The 20848-nt window shown below is 36.1% G+C and overlaps 1 protein-coding gene across 5 annotated transcripts in view; it reads left to right on the forward strand.

Moving 5' to 3' along the window:
- The first annotated feature begins 2332 nt into the window (after window positions 1–2332).
- LOC145980801 (echinoderm microtubule-associated protein-like 2) overlaps window positions 2333–20848 on the forward strand; it is a 631445-nt gene continuing 612929 nt past the window's right edge. For all 5 annotated transcript variants that reach the window (XM_083113888.1, XM_083113889.1, XM_083113892.1 and 2 more), the window contains exon 1: window positions 2333–2446. In XM_083113888.1, coding sequence (XP_082970014.1) covers window positions 2350–2446 — 97 coding nt within the window. In that variant the 5' untranslated portion in view covers window positions 2333–2349. The remainder of the gene's footprint in view (window positions 2447–20848) is intronic.

Consider the following 20848-nt stretch of genomic DNA (forward strand, 5'->3'; position numbering starts at 1 on the left):
CAATGAGAGCTTCAAGAACTGACACAAAGCACCAAACAATCTGCTTACAACCTCTGAACCAGTATGCGTAAAAATACTGTCTTTAAAAATACTTAGGATGAAGATAAAACCCTACGAAAATAGTCATGGACAATTTGCTGAGTAATACTTATGGATACCATGTCGTAAACTTGAATTCGAAATTCTATGCTATGTCTTTGCACACAGAATTATGTTTTTAGTTCTATTTCGAATCAAGGTTCAAGATGCAAGATAAATCGTAGTGAAGAAGTCACTCATATTGAGGCAAGCTAAGAAGTAACGGATGACAGTGTGTGAGCAGGTTACTCGCGTGCTTTTCAAAGAAGCAGGCAGAGCTGTTCAGAATACAAATTGCAATGGAAGTGGACGATGATTGCATATTAAGCCGTCACGGGCAAAATGTTGGCTTTACGTTTATTTCAAGTGGGTTTGGTCTCTACTGCGTATTTCTTACGGTGTGTTCGAAGGTAATCATTTCGTCGTAGAGAGAACGGACATGAGCTAGACCGGGAATGAATGCTTATTGTTAGTTTAAGGGAGATTTCAGAACGAAGCGACAAGCAACACGTGTCACTTGGAAATGGGCCCTATGCAGCCTTTCGAACCGAAACGACACAAGCGATATGGAGAATTCACACAGAAGTGGCAAGCGACACGAGTCCCTTCAATCTAAAGCAAAACATATGCCGCGAACGCGAACAACAGACCGAGACAACAAGATTGACGGTATTGAGAAAACGGCCTGGTCCGAGTGACACGCAAGCGACACGTGCAGCTTGTGGTGTCTCTTCGGGAGATTTCGGACCGAAGCGACACGTGTCGCCACGAGCCAATCAGCAGAAATATTTCACACAGGAACGGTATGACAGGCCGCACAAGCCTGCGTGCGATTCGTGAAATGCCTATGCGGCACGTGTCGCTTGATTAACTCGTTCCCAAGCGAGCGACATGTGTAGCGTGTCGCCTCGGTCTGAAATCTCCCTTAGACGTCGTTTTCGAAGGTGTTCACCTAAGTTTAGTTCTAAAGGGGATGATCACGATCTACCTTTTAGAATCAAATGGTGCGATCGTAATTTACTCTAATTTAATTCATATTAGAGATGAGATAGAGTTGAAATCGAAAATCGATACGTGAACGAGTTCACACCCTTTGAAAATTGTCGAGCGAGACAGACTTCTGTATGAGACCGAGATTTACTCTCCGCTGAGGCTTTTGTAAGGAAGTTCGAAACTTTCACAAAAAACAAAATTCATTTACTATGGGACTTAATCAGATTATTTACTATAAGTCATACATTTTGTTCATGAAAATTGTAAAGTTAATCCATTCGTGGTAAGCCGGCCCCCGTGGCGGAGTGCTTAGCACATCGCACTACTACGCCAGGGGTCGCAGGTTCGAGTCCCGGCCTGGGTATGGATGTTTGCGAGTGCCCATTCATCAATTTCATCATATCATCACTCATCCCCATCTTTGCAATTAGCCAAAGGTGGCAAAAAAGTGAATTCAAATAAAGCAAATCAATCAATCAATACATTCACAACACAGAGCAATTTTGTAGTGTCGAAATAAGGCGTCAAACAGAGAAACGTTATTGAGAAAAGTTGTTTGCCTTAAAGACTTCAATATGCTGTAAAAGTGGGCCGTGAAATGCTGTGTGTATTCCGGAACTTGCCCTTCAAGAAGAAGACTGTTGTTTATAAATCGAGACAGCCATTTGCAAAAACGACAGACTCCTCACAAACGAACCAAGACGAGAGCAGATTCTCTAATCCTCTGATTACCAGGCGTTGCCCGGGTATTTATTTATCCCAATCTTCTATTAGACAGGAAAATAATGAATTCTAACTATAGTGTAAAATGTAACTAATTTTATTTACGGGTATTTAAAAGAACAACAGTATACAAATTATAAAGTAAAATCTTTTACAAATTCACCATAATATTATTTTAACTCGAAACTTAATTATAAACAAATTTTTAGTTTCACCTCCAGGAGCAAGAATAAATAAATTGAACGGCATCGCAATCCAACGTTTAGTTTCACTACACAATACATGTTTATGACGTGAGGTTATAAACACTTGCGATAAAATCTTCGTAAACACCATAGAACTGACGTGGGCATTAGCCTGTGATAGCTGAAAGCCATGAAACTACCCACAGCAAATTCAGGATCGAAAAATTGCGCAAGAATTCGAACCTTTACGACCCTAACGAATTGATGGCGTATCAGACGTGCCCTTGCACACACACGCATACATTGTTGATTATAGATACTTTCCTTGCGATTTCCTGCAAACAAAGCCCAAAGTAAGTTCACTTCTTTAATGTCGTTTCAAATGTCTATCTTTCGTGTTGTGCACGTTACGTTTCTACAGCTGGAATGCTGGAATTGTCTCCATATTGTCTTTTTGCCTCAATATGGTAAGTGAACTTGGACTCTGCAGAACTGGTACGACTAATTGGGTCAATTGCTGACAGATACCTGAGTCCATACTGTTATTTTTCCCTTTCTCTTTCTGCAGCGAAGACGCGAGGTGAATCAACAACAGGTCTTTGCTCTGGCAGTCACATGCTACTCTGCTTTTTCTTCTTCTTCTTCCTCCTCGTTTATTGGCGCAAGAGGGCGTTTGTGACGCACATTCCGTCATGCCTTACGTCCGTGGTTGAGCATTATTTACGCTGATCGACCTATCTGTTATGTAAGATTCTCAGCAATGAAGTGCGTGTATGTGAAAATACTGTACTTGAGATTTAAATCAAAACATTTGCGAGTTATGCGCCCTTTGAGAATTAATTACAGCATAAGAGAACTGATTAATATAAAGTAAGAATGAAATGTAAAGAATATATTGAACATTCTTTTTATGTGCAATGTAATGACATTTTTGGCAGTGATCAGAGCTTCCAACCATTACAGATTTAGGTTTAAACATGTCGGAATCCAGAGTTTTGAGGTAGAGATAATAATATTGTTCTCGTACGATGTAATGTGTGTATGCAAACAGTGTTTTAAAACTCATGTGAAAAGTTTCGTGAACGTCGCTGAAATATGTTTTGTATAGATTGAATGGAATATGATACCAACTAAACAGTGTTGTTCAAAGGTCAAAGCATTGCAAGGTGAACTTTCGCAAAACTAATGTACTACAATGGTGTCCTCGATACGAACATGGGCGTCTGCATGTGGGGTCAAGGTGGGGTCATTTGACCCACCCTTACCAAAAATGAAAGTTGTTTTTAAGTGTCTACATAATAGTCTACACCACTGTATTCAAATATGTGAGGTATTGCCTCTAAGTATGAGATTGTATACAATAGGAAAGACTTTGTTTATGCGTTCCTTTTGTGTGGTGAATTGCATGTTTCTGTTCGTGTTCAATTTTTTCATTACTGAGAACTTCAAAGACAATACGAGTTTTACATTGCACGCAAAATGTAAGTGCAATTGTTTATAATTGTTTTTGATATAACACGTCAATTTCGTGTACGTGCATCGAAATGAAGATTATATTTGTACTCTTGTGAATTGAAAACAGTCCGAAACACACCCGCTTACATATAATTAATTAGCTTATTGTGAAATTCTACTTAAAACAAAGAAGATTTAAATCACGTGACTTGTTGATCCATAAAATTGATAATGAGTAAAATCTCTTAGTTACATTCTTTCATTTTCACGTAATCTAGCAAAGTTTCTGTTCTGTCTTTCTTTAGTACGATCTGTTAGGAACGTTGCTGCTGCTAAATTCGAATTAATACTGTATCCAAGACTGACAAATATAAAATTCTATGTAATTGCAGAACCCAAAAGTTTTTGTCATCATGACCTTGCTTGTACTTCTCTCTTCGATGGCGTATAGGTGTGTTTCACCTACGTCACAAACTGTTGCATAGTGGCTTCGAGCAGCCATGATTGTGGCCAGTTCTTGTAAGCATACGGATTTCAAGTGGGCGGGCAGGAGACTAACATTGCGATTTAAAACAAACGTGCAGTAGGTGCAAATGTAACGAACGCTAGGTAAAGGATATTTCCTTGCAAACGACAAATAAAATTAGCCGCAAACATGGCGGCTGTGTGCATCCTGACGTCACATGAAACCCGCTCTGGCTGGTTCCACTCGAATATGATACCGCTAGAGGCGCTGTGGTTGGTACAGCTGCATGGCATTCGTCTGCTTATAATGGAAGTAAATGGAGTTTTCGCTGCAACGTGTGATTCTTTTACATGAAGCATTTCTGTGAATGTGATAATTGCTATGATATTTGGTACAGTGGTCGCGAAGATATTAACGAACATTCTAGACAGTCGACCATGTCCTGTTATCGTTATACTTTCATTAATAATACGGGAGATAAAATACGCGTTGAATGCTCTTGGTAACTAAATTTTTGTGTATGAATTAGGTTCGTTATTATCATTATCATCATCATAATAATTTGTTTGAAAGATATACACACTGAAGCATTTGTATTTTTGGTCTCTTATCTTTCGCTTTAAACGAATCGCGGCGATGATGATAATGATGATTCATGATTGCATAAGACGACAAGGGTAGTAATGCCCACGAGACGAGACTTTGACCTGTCTCGTCTCGTGGAGTCTCGTGGAAATGCTGTCTCGTCTCGAAAATATTCGTTTGTCTTATGACACATGGTCAATCTCGTCTCGTCTCGAATTTTTAAAAGCCTGTCCCGTCTCGTCCCGTGGGCAACACTAGACAAGGGGAAACACACAAGACTTCCTTAGTGCCATCGACGTGAGTGTAAGGAAACTTTGAGACCAATGGGACAAGCGACACGGGATGTTCACACTGATGTGACTAGTGACACAGACACTTCCAAACTGCAAAATAGCATTCATTGCGCATGAGGGTCCAAACAGCAAACGACACGTTCACATGCCATATTCGCGTGCTACTTGTTACTTCGGTCTGAAAGCTCCTTAAAGGAAGGGTGCTCAGACCGAAGCGACGCGCCACAGGGGGAGTTCCCACCTAAGTGACAAGCGACATGGTGGCTTCAGTCTATTAGCAAGCGTTTGCTGCTAGTGCGAACAGCAGATCTAGGCGACACGATAAACTGCATGTTTCAACAACAGATCTAGGCGACACGATAAGCCACACGTGTCGCTTTGTCGCTTGTGTGTCGCTCAAACTGGGCCATTCTCTCAATAGCTTGCAACGTGTTGACGTGGTTTGTTGTTCGCGCATGCGCGATGCAATGAGATATTTAGGGAGATTGCGCACCAAAGCTGCACGCGACACTTATCGCTTGAGGATTTCAACAACAGAACGCTAGCCTGTGCTGCCCGTCATGCTGCTACGATGTGAAATGTTGATCTTGATTGGCTCGTTTCCAAGTGACATGTGTCGCTTCAGCATGAAAGTTGCCTTGGACAAAAGGATCCGTGTCGCTTTGATCTAAAATCTCCTTGAGAAAACGGTGCAGTCAGAGCTTGCGTCCCTACAGTTCGAGAGGCTGCATTGATTCCAAGCAACACTTGTGGTTTGTCGCCTCGGTATGAAATATCTCTCAGGATACTATTTATAGTCTAATAACATAGAAAAATAAACTCTAGTACACAATCCAACACCTGGCGTCCGGAATCACATTGCAATGTTTCTTCTTGTGTTACGCATGCTATTTATTTATTAATTTTATTTTACTTTTCTTTCCGAATTAATGCCGTTTCGTGACTGCAAACCACTCCACAAATATAACTGTTTCCATCAATTCACGTACCGCCTTTCAAGACAAACAAATCTACACAATATATTCCAAAAACTAACTAAGCAGCATTACTTTCATAAGAAAATTAGCAGCTGCGCTGATCGCACTGCCATCTATGTTGTCATCCGTCTCGGGAACCATTATCTTGGGTCGTTTTCCACACTACGTTATTCAAGGCGCTGTATCCTAAAGTTGTAGCATTGTAATCAAGGGAACCTGCGTTGGTTTCCTGGGGAGGGGATCAGTGCTTGGATCGGCTCCCACTTCAAACTTTATTCCAGCCCCAATTAACCTTTCTCAGCATAAAATGGGGTTTAAAAAACTTTATATTTGTCTCTGCTGCAGGTCGCCGATCATATATATTCTAATTTCATTTATGACAATAAATATAATACATTGTCATAACTACATTTGAAAATGGTTAGGCTAAGTCCAAAGTTCCACATTTGTGCAATATCTATAATAATTTAGTCATATGATTGCTCAAAATTTTATTCATATAATGCAATTAAGTGTCTGAAATTACTATTTAAACTAATTTCATTAAATATGATGTTTAAAAAAGCCAATTTGTATATCATGACAAAATTATCAAATTGTGCAATATTCTGAATTCATATTCATAACAGTTATTTTTGACTGACAATATGAAAAAACAAATATCTTCAATCATATGTGTTCTTTCAGGCAAGCAAGATAAGTTACATTCAAATTTATAATTAAATTTATTGAAATTATGTACATTTGCATTGACATCAAGGTTTATATACAAAGGTCAACTCTTTAAAATTGTTTAATGTTTAATATGATGTCATACTTGGTATTTTTGTACCAACATTCAAAAAATAGTAATTGTAATCATTAGATAAGTATATTGTGATATACATAGTAAAATAGCTGTAACAGAGCAAATATGTACATTTACAACACAAACATTCAAGCTGTTAAGCACTTATGGACAAAAATATAAAAAACAAAAACAATTGAAGATAACACATACTAAAAAATCTGGCTTGAACTAGTTGCTCTAATACTAGTTGTCTGTGACTTTTAAAGGGATCTCAAGATGGATGGTGGATAAGTAAAAATGTGACTATTGGGCAAGGTTTGATATAATTAAAAATCTGGATCTTTTGAGAGATTATACTTGATAAGTTAATCTTTAATAGTTTGTTGAAACTATATAGAGACATTTTGTTGATAACAGAAGCTTGAAAATGCTTTTATAATGGAATAATCTGTATAACAAAAAAGGAAAGATTTGGAACTGGTGTAAAGTGCCTAGTTTAATAATTGAGAGCAGGAAATTATTATCGGCTGGCATCAGCATTAACTAGCTAGTAAATGAATATTGCATTATCTAAAATGAAATCTTATGAGAAATAAGACTAAGTGAGTGTAATATTTTCTACATTTTGAATGTGAACAAGCCAAATGTGAAGTTTTGAAAATGGAAGGAAGCCATCTTGTGGACCTGATTGAGGAATCTGACATGTTGAGTGTGCTCAGATGTAGAACTGACGCATACTCAAATATTTAGTGAAAAACTTGCTCTGTCTCACAAGGAGATAATATAGAAATGTTTTCTACATATAAATAACATTTATATGTTATAAATGTTCTTGTAAATAATTGCATAATTTGATGCTATTGTAATTTTTGTTGTTTCTAGTTTTTTTTTCTTCTTTCTTTTCATTTTTATCAATATAATAATTATAAAGTTATCAGTATATGTAAATTTAAATTTCCTTTTCAACATAGCACCATAGTTACCTATTGTGCCAATACTGAGTTTAAATTATACTGACAAAGTTGTTACATATTTAAGATTATGAGACGTCAGGTGATTAGTTGAAAAGGTTCAAGCTTATAATAATCTTTGTATTGTTTTGCTTCTTGTTCTGGTTTCTGAGGTTAGGTGTTTTTACCTTTAAATATGTCAGATCCAAAGGGTGATTTCTGCTTGGCAGATGTTATGGCTGCTCTCAACGCTATCAAGGATGGCCAAACAGAGCTCAAAGCTAATCAGGAAAAGACTGATGCTCAATTGATAGAGCTGAATGCTAGCCAGATGGTGCTTAAATCTGGGCTGACAACTCTTCAGCAATCTTCTGATGCTCAATTAAAAGAAATTAGAATTGATCTTGCTCAATATAAGAAGGAGTGTTTGATAAGAACAGAGAAAGTGGAATCTCATATAAAAGCATTATCCATGAAAGTGGATACTGATATTTCTGCAGTATCCTATGTTGTGGAACAAAAGATGGAAAATTTGGGTAAGCAGGTTGGTGCTGTACAAGAAGCACATGCAGATTTGGCAGAGCGACTGCATGTTGATATGAGACACATGCAAAAGGAATGGTGTGAAACTAAACAGCATTTAGCAAATACTTTGTCCTCTCTTTCAAGTTTACCTAAACCTTCAGTGTGTGATGGTGCTTCTTCTCCACAAATTCAACCTAATCAAGAGATGAATTCTGATCAATTTCAGTACAAAGTGCTTCATAATGAAGAGGATGGTTCAGCAGGAAATATGCCTAATGAACTTATTCAAACCATGCAAGGACTTGTGACAAGTGATTGCAAATTAGTGAATAATGATCTCTCTCAGGACCAGGTTCTGCAGGAACAAATAATGGGTGTAAAGCTAGAAGTTTTAACATTGGTAAAAGAAGTGTTGTCACCCATTAGTCAGTGTAGGTTAGAATCAGCTGGCAGAAGAACTCTTTCAAAGAGAAAACGTGCAAAAGTTCCTACAGTAGTGAATAGTTCTGATAGTTGTGTTGATGAGGATGTAGTGCGCAGGCATGTATCTAAGGTATGTGATAAAGCCACTAATACTGAAACTGATTTATCTGGCTCAGAAGAAAAGTTATTTGATTCTACTAATGACCGTAGAGGAACACCATCTGGTCATCACCAAGATTATGTAAAAGGTGATTCTTGTTTGCATCATAATAAGTACATAAATAAGAGTGATGTAAATGGTCCTTCTCAAAGTGCAACTTTTGCGACTAGTACTCAATATGACAACTCTTTACCGCACCGACAATCTTTCATAAAGCCACAAGAATTGTGCAAGTTTCCACAGTTTGATGGAATCTCGATGGACAGTATGCCATCGGAATTTTTGGAGAAAGTTGAGGAAATGATGGATATTTACAATATCAAGGAAAAGGATTACATGCAATATATACCTAAGTTACTCAAAGACTGTGCAAAAAGTTGGTACACTCAGAATAAATCTTCCTTCAATACTTACCATGATTTTAAAAAGGCCTTTCTGTCTCACTATGAGAATTCTAGGTGGAAGAGTGTCACATTGACTCGGATACTGAATACTCAATTTTCTAGAGCTGCACATGGTAACTTACAGAAATTTGTAAACAAGAATTATAAATTGCTCAAATCCATCCAGCCTCATGCGGAGGAAGCACACTTAATTGCACAAGTGGCTACGCTTTTGCCATTTAAGATCAGAGAGCACTTTGTGGTAAATAATGTTGAGACATTGCAAAGAGCATTGCAAGCCATAGAGAATTTTGAATCGCTTAGAGACATCCCACTTAGGATGAGCAATTCAGAATATGGTGTAAAAAATCGAAACTTTAAAGCTAAAGTAGCTCAAGTGGCTGTGGAACAAGCTTCTAGTGCAGATAAAGAGAATACATACTCTCGCAAATCAAATTACACAAGAACTAATTTTCATAGGAACTATGACAAAACAAACCTTGGGGTTAAGAGCTACAATCGTGGAACAGATAAGATTCCCACAGTAGCTAATGGTGTTGTTTCCCAAGCGGAAAACTGATGAGGACTCATGTTGGGGGAGGTAACATGGGTGCTAATAATGTATTAAATCCTCCAAATAAGAATAGATTTGCCTATAATAGAAACACAATGGAAACAGACATTCTAACTCCTATACTTGACAATAATCTATTAGTAGGAGATAGCATGATGCTTAGACTTTCACAAAATATCTTAGGTGAACCTGTGAAGGTGGAAAAGGATGGTACACGGCACATTGGATTATGTGTTTCAGGTCAAACAATAGATCAGCTAAGACAAAGAATGGAATCTTACAATAAGTTATCAGACCAGGTAATGTTAATGATTGGCACGAATGATCTACTGAAACGGAGAAATGAGGATGATATCAAACAAAGCTTTAACAGACTGATACAGGTCATGAAAAATAAGACAAGGAATATAATTGTACTTACCTTACCACCAATTCCGAAAGTTATGCATTCTAGAGGGGATCCAGAATGGGTCAGATGGCAAAGGTACAATTCTCACCTGTTATCTCTTCAAGATGAGGATAAGGTCAAAGTGCTAAATGTTGCTCCTCTTTTCTTTGATGATGATGACAAGATAAATGAAACTCTGTATGAACAGTACATTGGTCCTCGTATACAAAATCGTCTGGATATGATTCATTGGAATCGTGCGGGCATGTGCAAGTTGTTGCAATTTTTATATAGTATGAGTGTCATCCGAAATATGCAGTTGCCTGTCAAAAGTGTGCATAATACTTTTAAGACTGAAGTGTCAGTTCATGCAACTGAGATAGGTGACAAAGAGCGCAACAAGATTGGACACTTAAATCAGGGAAGATCTCACGTTCCTGAAAATCAAAAAAACTAGTCAATTCCCTTTGCCTTGAGGCAGGTGACAGAGGGTATGCTATAAACCCTGCCATAGCAGTTGTTAATGTTGGTGATTGGGAAAAAGGATTAGAATCTGAAGATCAAAATTACATGAAAGAAAATTACCGACCAATCAATAATGTTCCTAATGGTTCGAATACTGCAAAAATTTGGGTTAATATTCTAGATCATAAACATTTGGCTCTATGTGATAGTGGAGCAGAAATTAGTTTGCTTTCCTATCAGGTGTGGAAAAATATCTCTTCTACAACCAGTAGGCCAAGATTATTGAGTACTAAAAACATTAGACTAGTGGATTTTACAGGCTCTAAAAAGAACAAAGTTTTAGGTTTAACTAGGCTTATGATTGTTATCGGTTTGCAAAGTTTGTTGGTACAATTTTTAGTGGTTCAGAATCTGCAGGTGGATATGATCTTGGGCTTAGATGTTCTATATGCATTGCAAGGTACCTTAGATTTCTCTAAGAAGGCACTTGTATGTGATAATGATAAATATGATGTACTTGCCCGTTTCGTTCCATTGGAAAATACTGTAGATGTGGATCATTATTATGAATGTTCTTTTGTGTCAAGTTCTGAGGGTAATAAGGTGGATGATGAAACAATATTAAAAATTTCTGCTCAGTTGGATCAAACTGAGATGTTGTCGGTAGTTGAAAAACAGAAATTTTTAAATATATTGTATAAATATAAAAAATTGTTTTCCATTAAACCAGGTTTATGTAAAAATTATGTGCACACAATGGAACTGGATACAGACAAACCCGTGGTAGGTCGAAACTATCCTATTCCATTTGCATACCGGGACGAAGTTAGAGAACAGATCAACACCATGTTGGAATGGGACGTGATTGAATTGTCCAACTCTGAATACTTATCCCCTCTATTGGTTGTACCTAAGCCAGGTGGAGGGATAAGAATGTGTGTTGATCTAAAAGGGATAAATAAGCATGTAAAGTTGATGCAAATTCATCCCGTAAAAATAGATGAGTTATTAGTACAGTTTCAAGGTTGTAATTATTTCTCATCTATAGATTTAGGTAATGCCTTTTGGCAAATTGCTTTGGATGAACAAAGTAGAAAATACACAGCATTTTCATTCGAAGGCATGTTATATCAATTTAAACGTGTTGTATTTGGATCAGTGAATGGCACCGCTGTCTTTGTAGATGCAATGAATAGAGTTTTGGCTGATTGTAAGGATTTTGTAGTGGTGTATGTGGATGATATCATTATAAGATCCAAAGACTTTGATTCTCATCTGATTCATGTTGAAAGTGTATTTAATTGTCTACTGAAAGCAGGCATGACCCTTAAAATAGAGAAATGTAAATTTTGCTGCAGGGAGATAAAGTTTTTGGGTCACATCATTACCCCAGAAGGGTATCATAAAGATCCAGTTTTTGTCAAGTCTATAATAGAGTTACCGGAACCTAGCTCAATTAAACAATTGCAAAAGATATTAGGTTCCTTAAATTGGATTAGTAAATACATAAAAAATTATGCAATGTTTGCCCAACCCATGTATGAGCTTCTCAAAGCTAAACAAAAATGGTGTTGGAATAAAGAGGCATCTGAAGCATTTCAGCTTTTGAAGGAAAAAATTGCTGAACAAGTAATGCTTGCATTTCCCGATTTTGAACATAATTTCTTTGTTCAAACTGATGCTTCGATTATTGGAGTAGCGGGTTATTGTTTCCAGATCATAGAAGGAGGGTTCAAGCCTCTTGGATTTGTCAGCAGGTTGTTAAAAGATTATGAGAAATCTTATACATCTACTGAAATGGAGGTGTTGGCGATCCTATATACTATAGACAAATTTGCTTCTATACTAAAAGGGAGGCATTTTGTCATTATTACAGATCATAAAGCCCTCACGTGGTTGGAAACTGCCCACACGTGGAATGCTCGTCTCACTCGCTGGTTCATCCAGTTACAGATGTATTCTTTTGATGTTCAATATTGCAAAGGCAAGGAAAATGTAATCGCTGATTTGCTAAGTCGATCTTTTCCTTGGCAGTTGGACATGCATTATCATGTCAACTACTCCGAGTTGGAATTAATGCTGCAACCTTTGTGTGACTGTAAGGAACTTGCGAATGCACAGAGAAATGATATCGAATTGAATGAGATCATTTCCTATCTCTCTGGAGATGTTGATACTGATAATTCTCGCTGTAGGAATTGGCGGAAACAGTATTGTCTCAGGGAGAACATATTATGTGTCAGGGATTTTCACAGACCAGAAAAGTTAAGGATATGCTTACCTGCCTCCTTAATTGGTAATATGCTCATCAAGTTTCATGATGAGAGTGGTCATTTCGGTGCATCTCGGACAATGGCACAAATATATAGAAATTTCCGATGGAAAAACATGTTTAAAGATATAAAACAATATGTTGCTGATTGCGATACTTGTGTCAGGTCAAAGCCCAATAAACATCCTGCAAAACATTTAGTTAAAATACACCTGACCAGTAAACCTGGAAAAGTCCTTTTTGTGGATTTGCAAGGTCCATTCGTCATGGGTTCTAAGCGGGAGAGATTTTTGTTGACAGTGTTGGATGCTGCAAGTCGGTACTTGTTGGCTTATCCTATTGTCAACAGTAATGCAAATACAGTCATCAGAAAGCTTATCAATTGTTATTTTGTCCATTTGGGTATTCCTGAAAAATTGATTGCCGATAATGGACCTCAATTCAGATCTCATCAGTTTGCAGATAAAATGAAACAATTAGGCATCATGTTAGTGTTCACTCCTCCAAATCATCCGTCCTCCAATATGGTTGAGAGATATCATGCAGAGCTTAACCGCTTAATGAGAGTTTTGTGTCAGGATAGTCATACCCTATGGCCTGAAAAGGTTAATGTTGCCCTTCATTGTTTAAATAATGCAATTTCATCTCAAACAGGTTATGCTCCTATAGAACTGCGATTAAATATGGAACCTAACATGAGCATATTCAATAATATCACTGAAGATGAAGTAATGTCATGGGATAATAAAATTCACATGGCACATCTAAAAAGTTTTGAGGCCAGAAGTAAGAAAACAAACCAAATCAACCAAAAACAACAAGATAAAGTTTCCATATTAGTTGGTGATTTGTTGTTTGTTAGAAACAGACATAAAGATTTAGAAAATAATCCCATTAAGATATACTGCTTCTTGTTTGAAGGACCTTATTTGTGTGTTGAGAATCATGATAATTCAACAGTTACCTTGTTAGAATGCAACACTGGTAATCCTGTGGGTCAAGTGGCCATTGAACACATCAAAGTGTGGAAGTGTTCTAATGCCAAAAGGTATAAATGGCTAGAAATTTTGCAAAACTGCAACAAGTCACATGAGGAGCTAATAAAGAGATTGTTGCAAGGATGCAAGGTAGATGACATACTTGTCAGATCTTCAAAGGAAACAGATATTTCTGTAGTGAAAATGTAAGATTAAGTAAGCGTTAAGGGTTGGTTGGTTGGGAGTTTCTTATTGACTGAGTGTCAAGGGTGGTATATAAGACCTCAGTTCTTTACTTTTTCATTCTTCGTATATTAATTTTGGCATTATGAAATTGCTTATGCTAACACGTTGTTTATTTTGTTGTTTTGAAGGACAAAAGATACTGCTTCATATCACAACCATACCCATGAGAGTTGGTTGGTTGAGTTCTTTTCTTAGGATGTTGGTTAAAGGTGGTACTGTGAGTCACAGTACTTTGTGCATAATTTTTCTTTTGTCGGATGTTAATGTCAAAATTTTCTCACTTTTCGTGCTTCTTTTCTTGAGTCAGAAACATTAGTTCAGATATGAAGTCTTCTTCTGTAGAGTTTGCTTTAAGTTGATCTTCATGATCCAATATCGGTCCTCATTCATATTTCTTGATCCTTAGTTGTGTTGAACGGTGGAAAAATTCAATATAACAAATATTCTTTGTTATTTGTATTTTGGAGTGCAAAAAATGTATAATATAATGTGATGGCATGTGCATAATAATTTTGAATGCTAAGATTTAGCTTTGGCTTGAAAAATATTTACTAGAGCACAAAGATTCCAAGAATTGAATCGTAGGCTCAAATCGGAATGAACTTGACAAAGAGCAAAGTGATTCACGTGTTGATCCAAGGTTCAGTCAAGTAGTTGTTTCCTTTAAAAATGCTAGAATGCATTATGGCTCCAAAATGTGTTCACAAAGGGCTGAATAGTAAGTTCGAGCCGTGACGCTGCGAGTTCAGGAACAACAATTATTTATGATTTATAATTTTTGTGTGCACATCATAATTTATACATTTCTTGCATGAATTCATCTGCGATGTAAGAAATCTGATATTCAGCACTCCGTAAATCTGAGGATGTTTGCTTTCGATGTAGGGACTTACATTTTTGTCTTGTTAGCCGATGTTGCTAGATGAATGGATCAATTCCTAATGGGAAATTTAGATCAGAGGTAACTTACTCTAAATGTAGAAAATTATTATTAATATATTTTTTTGGCTAAATAAAGATTAATATAGAAATTATGCTCTCAGGTTGAGAATGAAGTTCTGAATGGTGCTTCATGGGTTGACAATAAATAATAATGTTAAGTAGGTACATTGTTTATGTAAAAATGATTCATGTGGTACTTCACTAGATATTAATTGTTGGTATGTCGAACTTGAATTTCATTTTTTCAATATTATTATGTACTAAAAATTCATTATGCATAGTTGTAATGTATTGGTTCATGATGAACAAGTTCTTGTTGTATTGTTGGAAAACAAATATTCAGTCACACTCAATTGATTATAATGCTGAACATGTAAACAGATTGTAAATATAGAGGCATTATATTAATTATTATATGTTAAATGTCTCAGTAGGGTTCAGATCGGTTGTGGGTTCGTCCCTTGTTGAGCGCCAGTATGACAATAAATATAATACATTGTCATAACTACATTTGAAAATGGTTAGGCTAAGTCCAAAGTTCCACATTTGTGCAATATCTATAATAATTTAGTCATATGATTGCTCAAAATTTTATTCATATAATGCAATTAAGTGTCTGAAATTACTATTTAAACTAATTTCATTAAATATGATGTTTAAAAAAGCCAATTTGTATATCATGACAAAATTATCAAATTGTGCAATATTCTGAATTCATATTCATAACAGTTATTTTTGACTGACAATATGAAAAAACAAATATCTTCAATCATATGTGTTCTTTCAGGCAAGCAAGATAAGTTACATTCAAATTTATAATTAAATTTATTGAAATTATGTACATTTGCATTGACATCAAGGTTTATATACAAAGGTCAACTCTTTAAAATTGTTTAATGTTTAATATGATGTCATACTTGGTATTTTTGTACCAACATTCAAAAAATAGTAATTGTAATCATTAGATAAGTATATTGTGATATACATAGTAAAATAGCTGTAACAGAGCAAATATGTACATTTACAACACAAACATTCAAGCTGTTAAGCACTTATGGACAAAAATATAAAAAACAAAAACAATTGAAGATAACACATACTAAAAAATCTGGCTTGAACTAGTTGCTCTAATACTAGTTGTCTGTGACTTTTAAAGGGATCTCAAGATGGATGGTGGATAAGTAAAAATGTGACTATTGGGCAAGGTTTGATATAATTAAAAATCTGGATCTTTTGAGAGATTATACTTGATAAGTTAATCTTTAATAGTTTGTTGAAACTATATAGAGACATTTTGTTGATAACAGAAGCTTGAAAATGCTTTTATAATGGAATAATCTGTATAACAAAAAAGGAAAGATTTGGAACTGGTGTAAAGTGCCTAGTTTAATAATTGAGAGCAGGAAATTATTATCGGCTGGCATCAGCATTAACTAGCTAGTAAATGAATATTGCATTATCTAAAATGAAATCTTATGAGAAATAAGACTAAGTGAGTGTAATATTTTCTACATTTTGAATGTGAACAAGCCAAATGTGAAGTTTTGAAAATGGAAGGAAGCCATCTTGTGGACCTGATTGAGGAATCTGACATGTTGAGTGTGCTCAGATGTAGAACTGACGCATACTCAAATATTTAGTGAAAAACTTGCTCTGTCTCACAAGGAGATAATATAGAAATGTTTTCTACATATAAATAACATTTATATGTTATAAATGTTCTTGTAAATAATTGCATAATTTGATGCTATTGTAATTTTTGTTGTTTCTAGTTTTTTTTTCTTCTTTCTTTTCATTTTTATCAATATAATAATTATAAAGTTATCAGTATATGTAAATTTAAAATTCCTTTTCAACATAGCACCATAGTTACCTATTGTGCCAATACTGAGTTTAAATTATACTGACAAAGTTGTTACATATTGAACAATATATCTTATTTATAATAAACACTCCGTATATTTTACTTCTCCCTCGGAATGCCATTTTTCATTGAACAACGACAACAGCGCTCCTAGCGAGTAATTTGCATAACACACAGCGACAGAAACTTATGGGTTTATGAGATCACCTATAAAATTACAACGAATGCAAGGTTCCCGGTTACAAATGAGAGTTTTCAGTTTTCATGTTCATTATTTATGAACACTGCATTTCTAGTTTCACAGAGAAGAGCGCAAATAACCAGCGACAACCTTTAATAAATATAGAGAAAAGGTTTACGAGAAGGTCGTCATTAAAATGCAAGGTACAGCATCGAATTTAAATACATATCTCGGATGCAGGTTCCTCCATAGCGAAAAAAAAGTAAAGAGCAGGCGCCGTCAGGTATGGTTTGTTGATGCGCATAACTCCGGATCTTCAAGGCTAACCGGAAAGACACTCACTCGGCAGGGCACCATAAAGATATTGTACACGTGCTTTATATATGGGTGTACGTGTGAAATATGGCGCCCAGGGCTAGAAAATCTTGATTTTCCGCCTCTGTTCCTCTTTGTTCGTGCAGAATTCACAGCCAGAAGCTCCGTTTTTCTTCCAATTTTGGCATTGCTTTCATATAGTCTTGCACTGGTTAACATGTCCTTTCTTGTGCTTCCACTACGTTAGGGTCCTGGGTACATCCATTGTTGCCACTTTCATTATTTTGTAACAATGTCTGACCCTTCCCTGCGTTTACTCCTTAAAGTTGTAAAGCCTTAAATGCAGCCCACAGTGTCTCAAATTGGTTTCCAAGTAGCGTATTCTACTTTAAACTGTTGGAAGACCTGTAATGCTTTACTTGCTCTTCAGGGGAGAGTTACCTGCCTTGGCCCGACCTGTTATTTGTCTTCCTCCCCAGCACTTAAAAAAACTAACAATACGGTTCAATCGAATTAAAGACATTGAATAACTACCATATTCTTTACCATGGATATTAGGGAAAGACTCAGTTCTTTTATCCTTGTATGTTTGTTCAGACGTTCAGTTTAAAAATATATAAAAATGCTATTTATTTCGATGACTAAAAATATACAAAGAATTACATAAGAAATAACCCCCACATAAAAAATGACTAGATCCTCTTTAATTGAAACACTGAAAAAGTTTTCTGAATTATAAATATAAGAAAAGTTCGTACGCTGGCCTAGACCAGCAGTACTAGTTCAAAAATGTATCTAGCTTGTCACTAGCATACATGACATATTTCTCTAATTCCCTCCCCTTCTTGTTTGCAATGAAAAATTGGCACTCAAAAAAGACTCTAAACTTGATTGAAATTACAACAACTAATTATGCGCTATTCTGGAGATTAATTAAACAAAACTGTGAAGATTCTTTTTCCACTCTGTCACTGTTCCTTTAATCCCAGATTAAATAAGAACCGGACACCTTGACAGTGTTGAATCTACAAATTAAAAGTAATAATTTCGCGCAACCAACCCTGAGACCTTCTGTAAACAAAACCACGTGCATTCAGAAAGCATTGCAAACTCATAGAAGTAAAATAATCCACACGAAAATCCAGCGTTGTTACAGGATTTATTACGTAAGGTAAAACAATGGCCAATTTGTAGTATGGGATACGCTGCCGCAAATGACGTCTCACTTTAAACCCAATGCTCTTTCTTTCGTACTTATTGCTTCACCTTTATGGTTAACTCTTTACACCAGTAATCATTTCCCATAAATTTGGCTTCTTTCTTGCATGCGAATTGAATATATTTTACTTGCATTTTTTAGACAAGATGATATAACATGGTATTTTATGTAAATTGTATCTTATGTAAATAAAATATATAATGGACATAAACAGCCATATGCAATGCTGTAAGTCAAATAAATATATTGATGATGATGATCAAAACAAGACAAAGAAAGTTCGTAAATTTATTGCGGTTGGAAACTTTGACAAGCATCCTAAGAACAATTTTTGTTCCGCCAAATATAGTGCACTTCGTAAAATAACTTGGTGACATGGCAAGGCAAGATAAGTGTGAACATTTTGTAGGAATATGTATTGTAACTTTCAATGAGCTTAGAGATTTGTGTACATAATGATATTTTATAACATTGGTTATTTTCTAAAAATAATCATGTGAACAGCAAGGAAGTAGTGCCACTTTCAGCATGGCGAGTTCTATGCGTGCAGGAAGGTCTCCGTGCTCAGTGATACATCGAATCGGTAAGATTGTTTGTTTACAGAAGGTCTCAGGGTTGGTGATTTACACTATAAGTACTTGGCTTGTCACCAACGGATAGACATAAACTTGAATTTAAACGTGCCCCTTAATTCCCTCGGATACGGCTTTCTCTAAGAATTATAACAAATGTCCACCGAAAACTAAGCGTTGGCTTGTCATCAAACGAATCAAAAAAATGCGTGGGCTTATCTATGTATTTCGATGAAAATAAATGGTTGATCCGTGACCGCTAGCCATATGACTAGCACAGTCACTCTACCGGCACCGAGAGAACCTTCCAAAGGTCTTAGTCCAGGCAATTTACAGTTTGCCCTGGGAAAAATTGCTTCAGAAGGTTTCTTAAGAGTTTCTAGCTCAGAAATTATTGCTGAATAACATATCCAAAATCAGACAAAATCGGACCAAGGGAAAACCCCAAAAAACAGATTTTGGCTGACTGGCTGTCTTCTATACTAAAAGCGAAAATAAAGTAATTTACGCATTATAGAGAAATATAATGCTTTTATTTACATTTAACAATATTTAAACTGAAACAGTCTTTCAAAATGTACCACTTTTTATTTAATTTTGATATTAAATATTTTTATAGAGGTTAGAAATCGGGAAATAGCAATTACCTAAAAATAAATTTATTTTTCAAATTCTCTTAATTATAAAGTCAACTTCTAAGGGAGGACAAAGTTTTATTAATCATCTTCATCACTGTAAACACTGGCGTACAAATATGTGTTGGGGTAAGTCCCAAATTTACCTCCCAGGAACATTTTCTGCAGGGTTGTATTTTCAGACGACAAACAACATTTATCTGGAAGTACAGGTATAGAGGCTTGAGGTAATTGTGATATCCTATTGCTGTAATGATGAACAGAATCTACAGCATGGTTTGCAACTGCAAATCGTCCACGAGTCGATTCTATCAGCTGTTACCAAGTTATTTCTGAGCTAGAAATTGTTTAAATAGCGTCTGAAGCAATTTTGCCCAGGTTTGAGGCGATTCAAAAACAGACCAATAAACTGGAATTTTCCACCCTCACAGCCTTTAAGGTACAGTGTCTCTCAAAAGTTTTAGGACAACGACATTTTAAACTAGGCAACCCAATTTACACAAGCCGTTGGTGGGTTGCGTGCAAAGTTAGGCTCAATTTCAGGGTTGCCACATGCACAATAGATATTTATAAAACACGCGAAAGAAATATAAACAAGTATTATTGCATAAAATTTTAAAAATAACACTATTATATCGCAAATGACAAAATTCTTTCTGAAAAAAAATGCGTTTTCTAGTATTTCATCGCTGATGAGTCTACAGTAAGGAAAAGAGGTGAGAGGAAACGAAAGGTCACAAAGGAGAGGAGAAAGAGAAAGCGAAAGGAGAAGAGGAAAAGTAGAGGAGAGAAGAAAGATAGGATAGACGAGGAGATGAGATGTAGTGAGGAGAATGGAAAAAGATTCGAGGAGAGATGATGAAAAAAGAACAAAGAAGAGAAAAGAGGAGGAAAACGAGAGGAGAGGAAAGGAGGAGACGAGAAGAAGGAAGTGGAGAGTAGAGTAAAGGAGAGAAAAAGAGAAGAACTAAAAACGAGAGAATAGTGCAGTGGTCGGAAATCTAAGACAGGAAAGGAGATAAGAGGAGTGGAGAAGAGTGGGATGGAGATAAGATGCGAGAAAAGTAGGGAAGGCGATATGAGATAAAAGCAGAACGAAAAGAGGGGAGAGAAGAAGGAGAAGGAACTGGACAGAAGAGGTAGTTGCAGAAAATACCGTCTGAGCGTCAAAAATGGATGCATTGGTCAAATTATCGACATGAAACATTCAAT

Source organism: Lepisma saccharinum, chromosome 28, assembly GCF_977018435.1.
Source record: "Lepisma saccharinum chromosome 28, izLepSacc3.1, whole genome shotgun sequence".
Lineage (NCBI taxonomy): Eukaryota > Metazoa > Arthropoda > Insecta > Zygentoma > Lepismatidae > Lepisma > Lepisma saccharinum.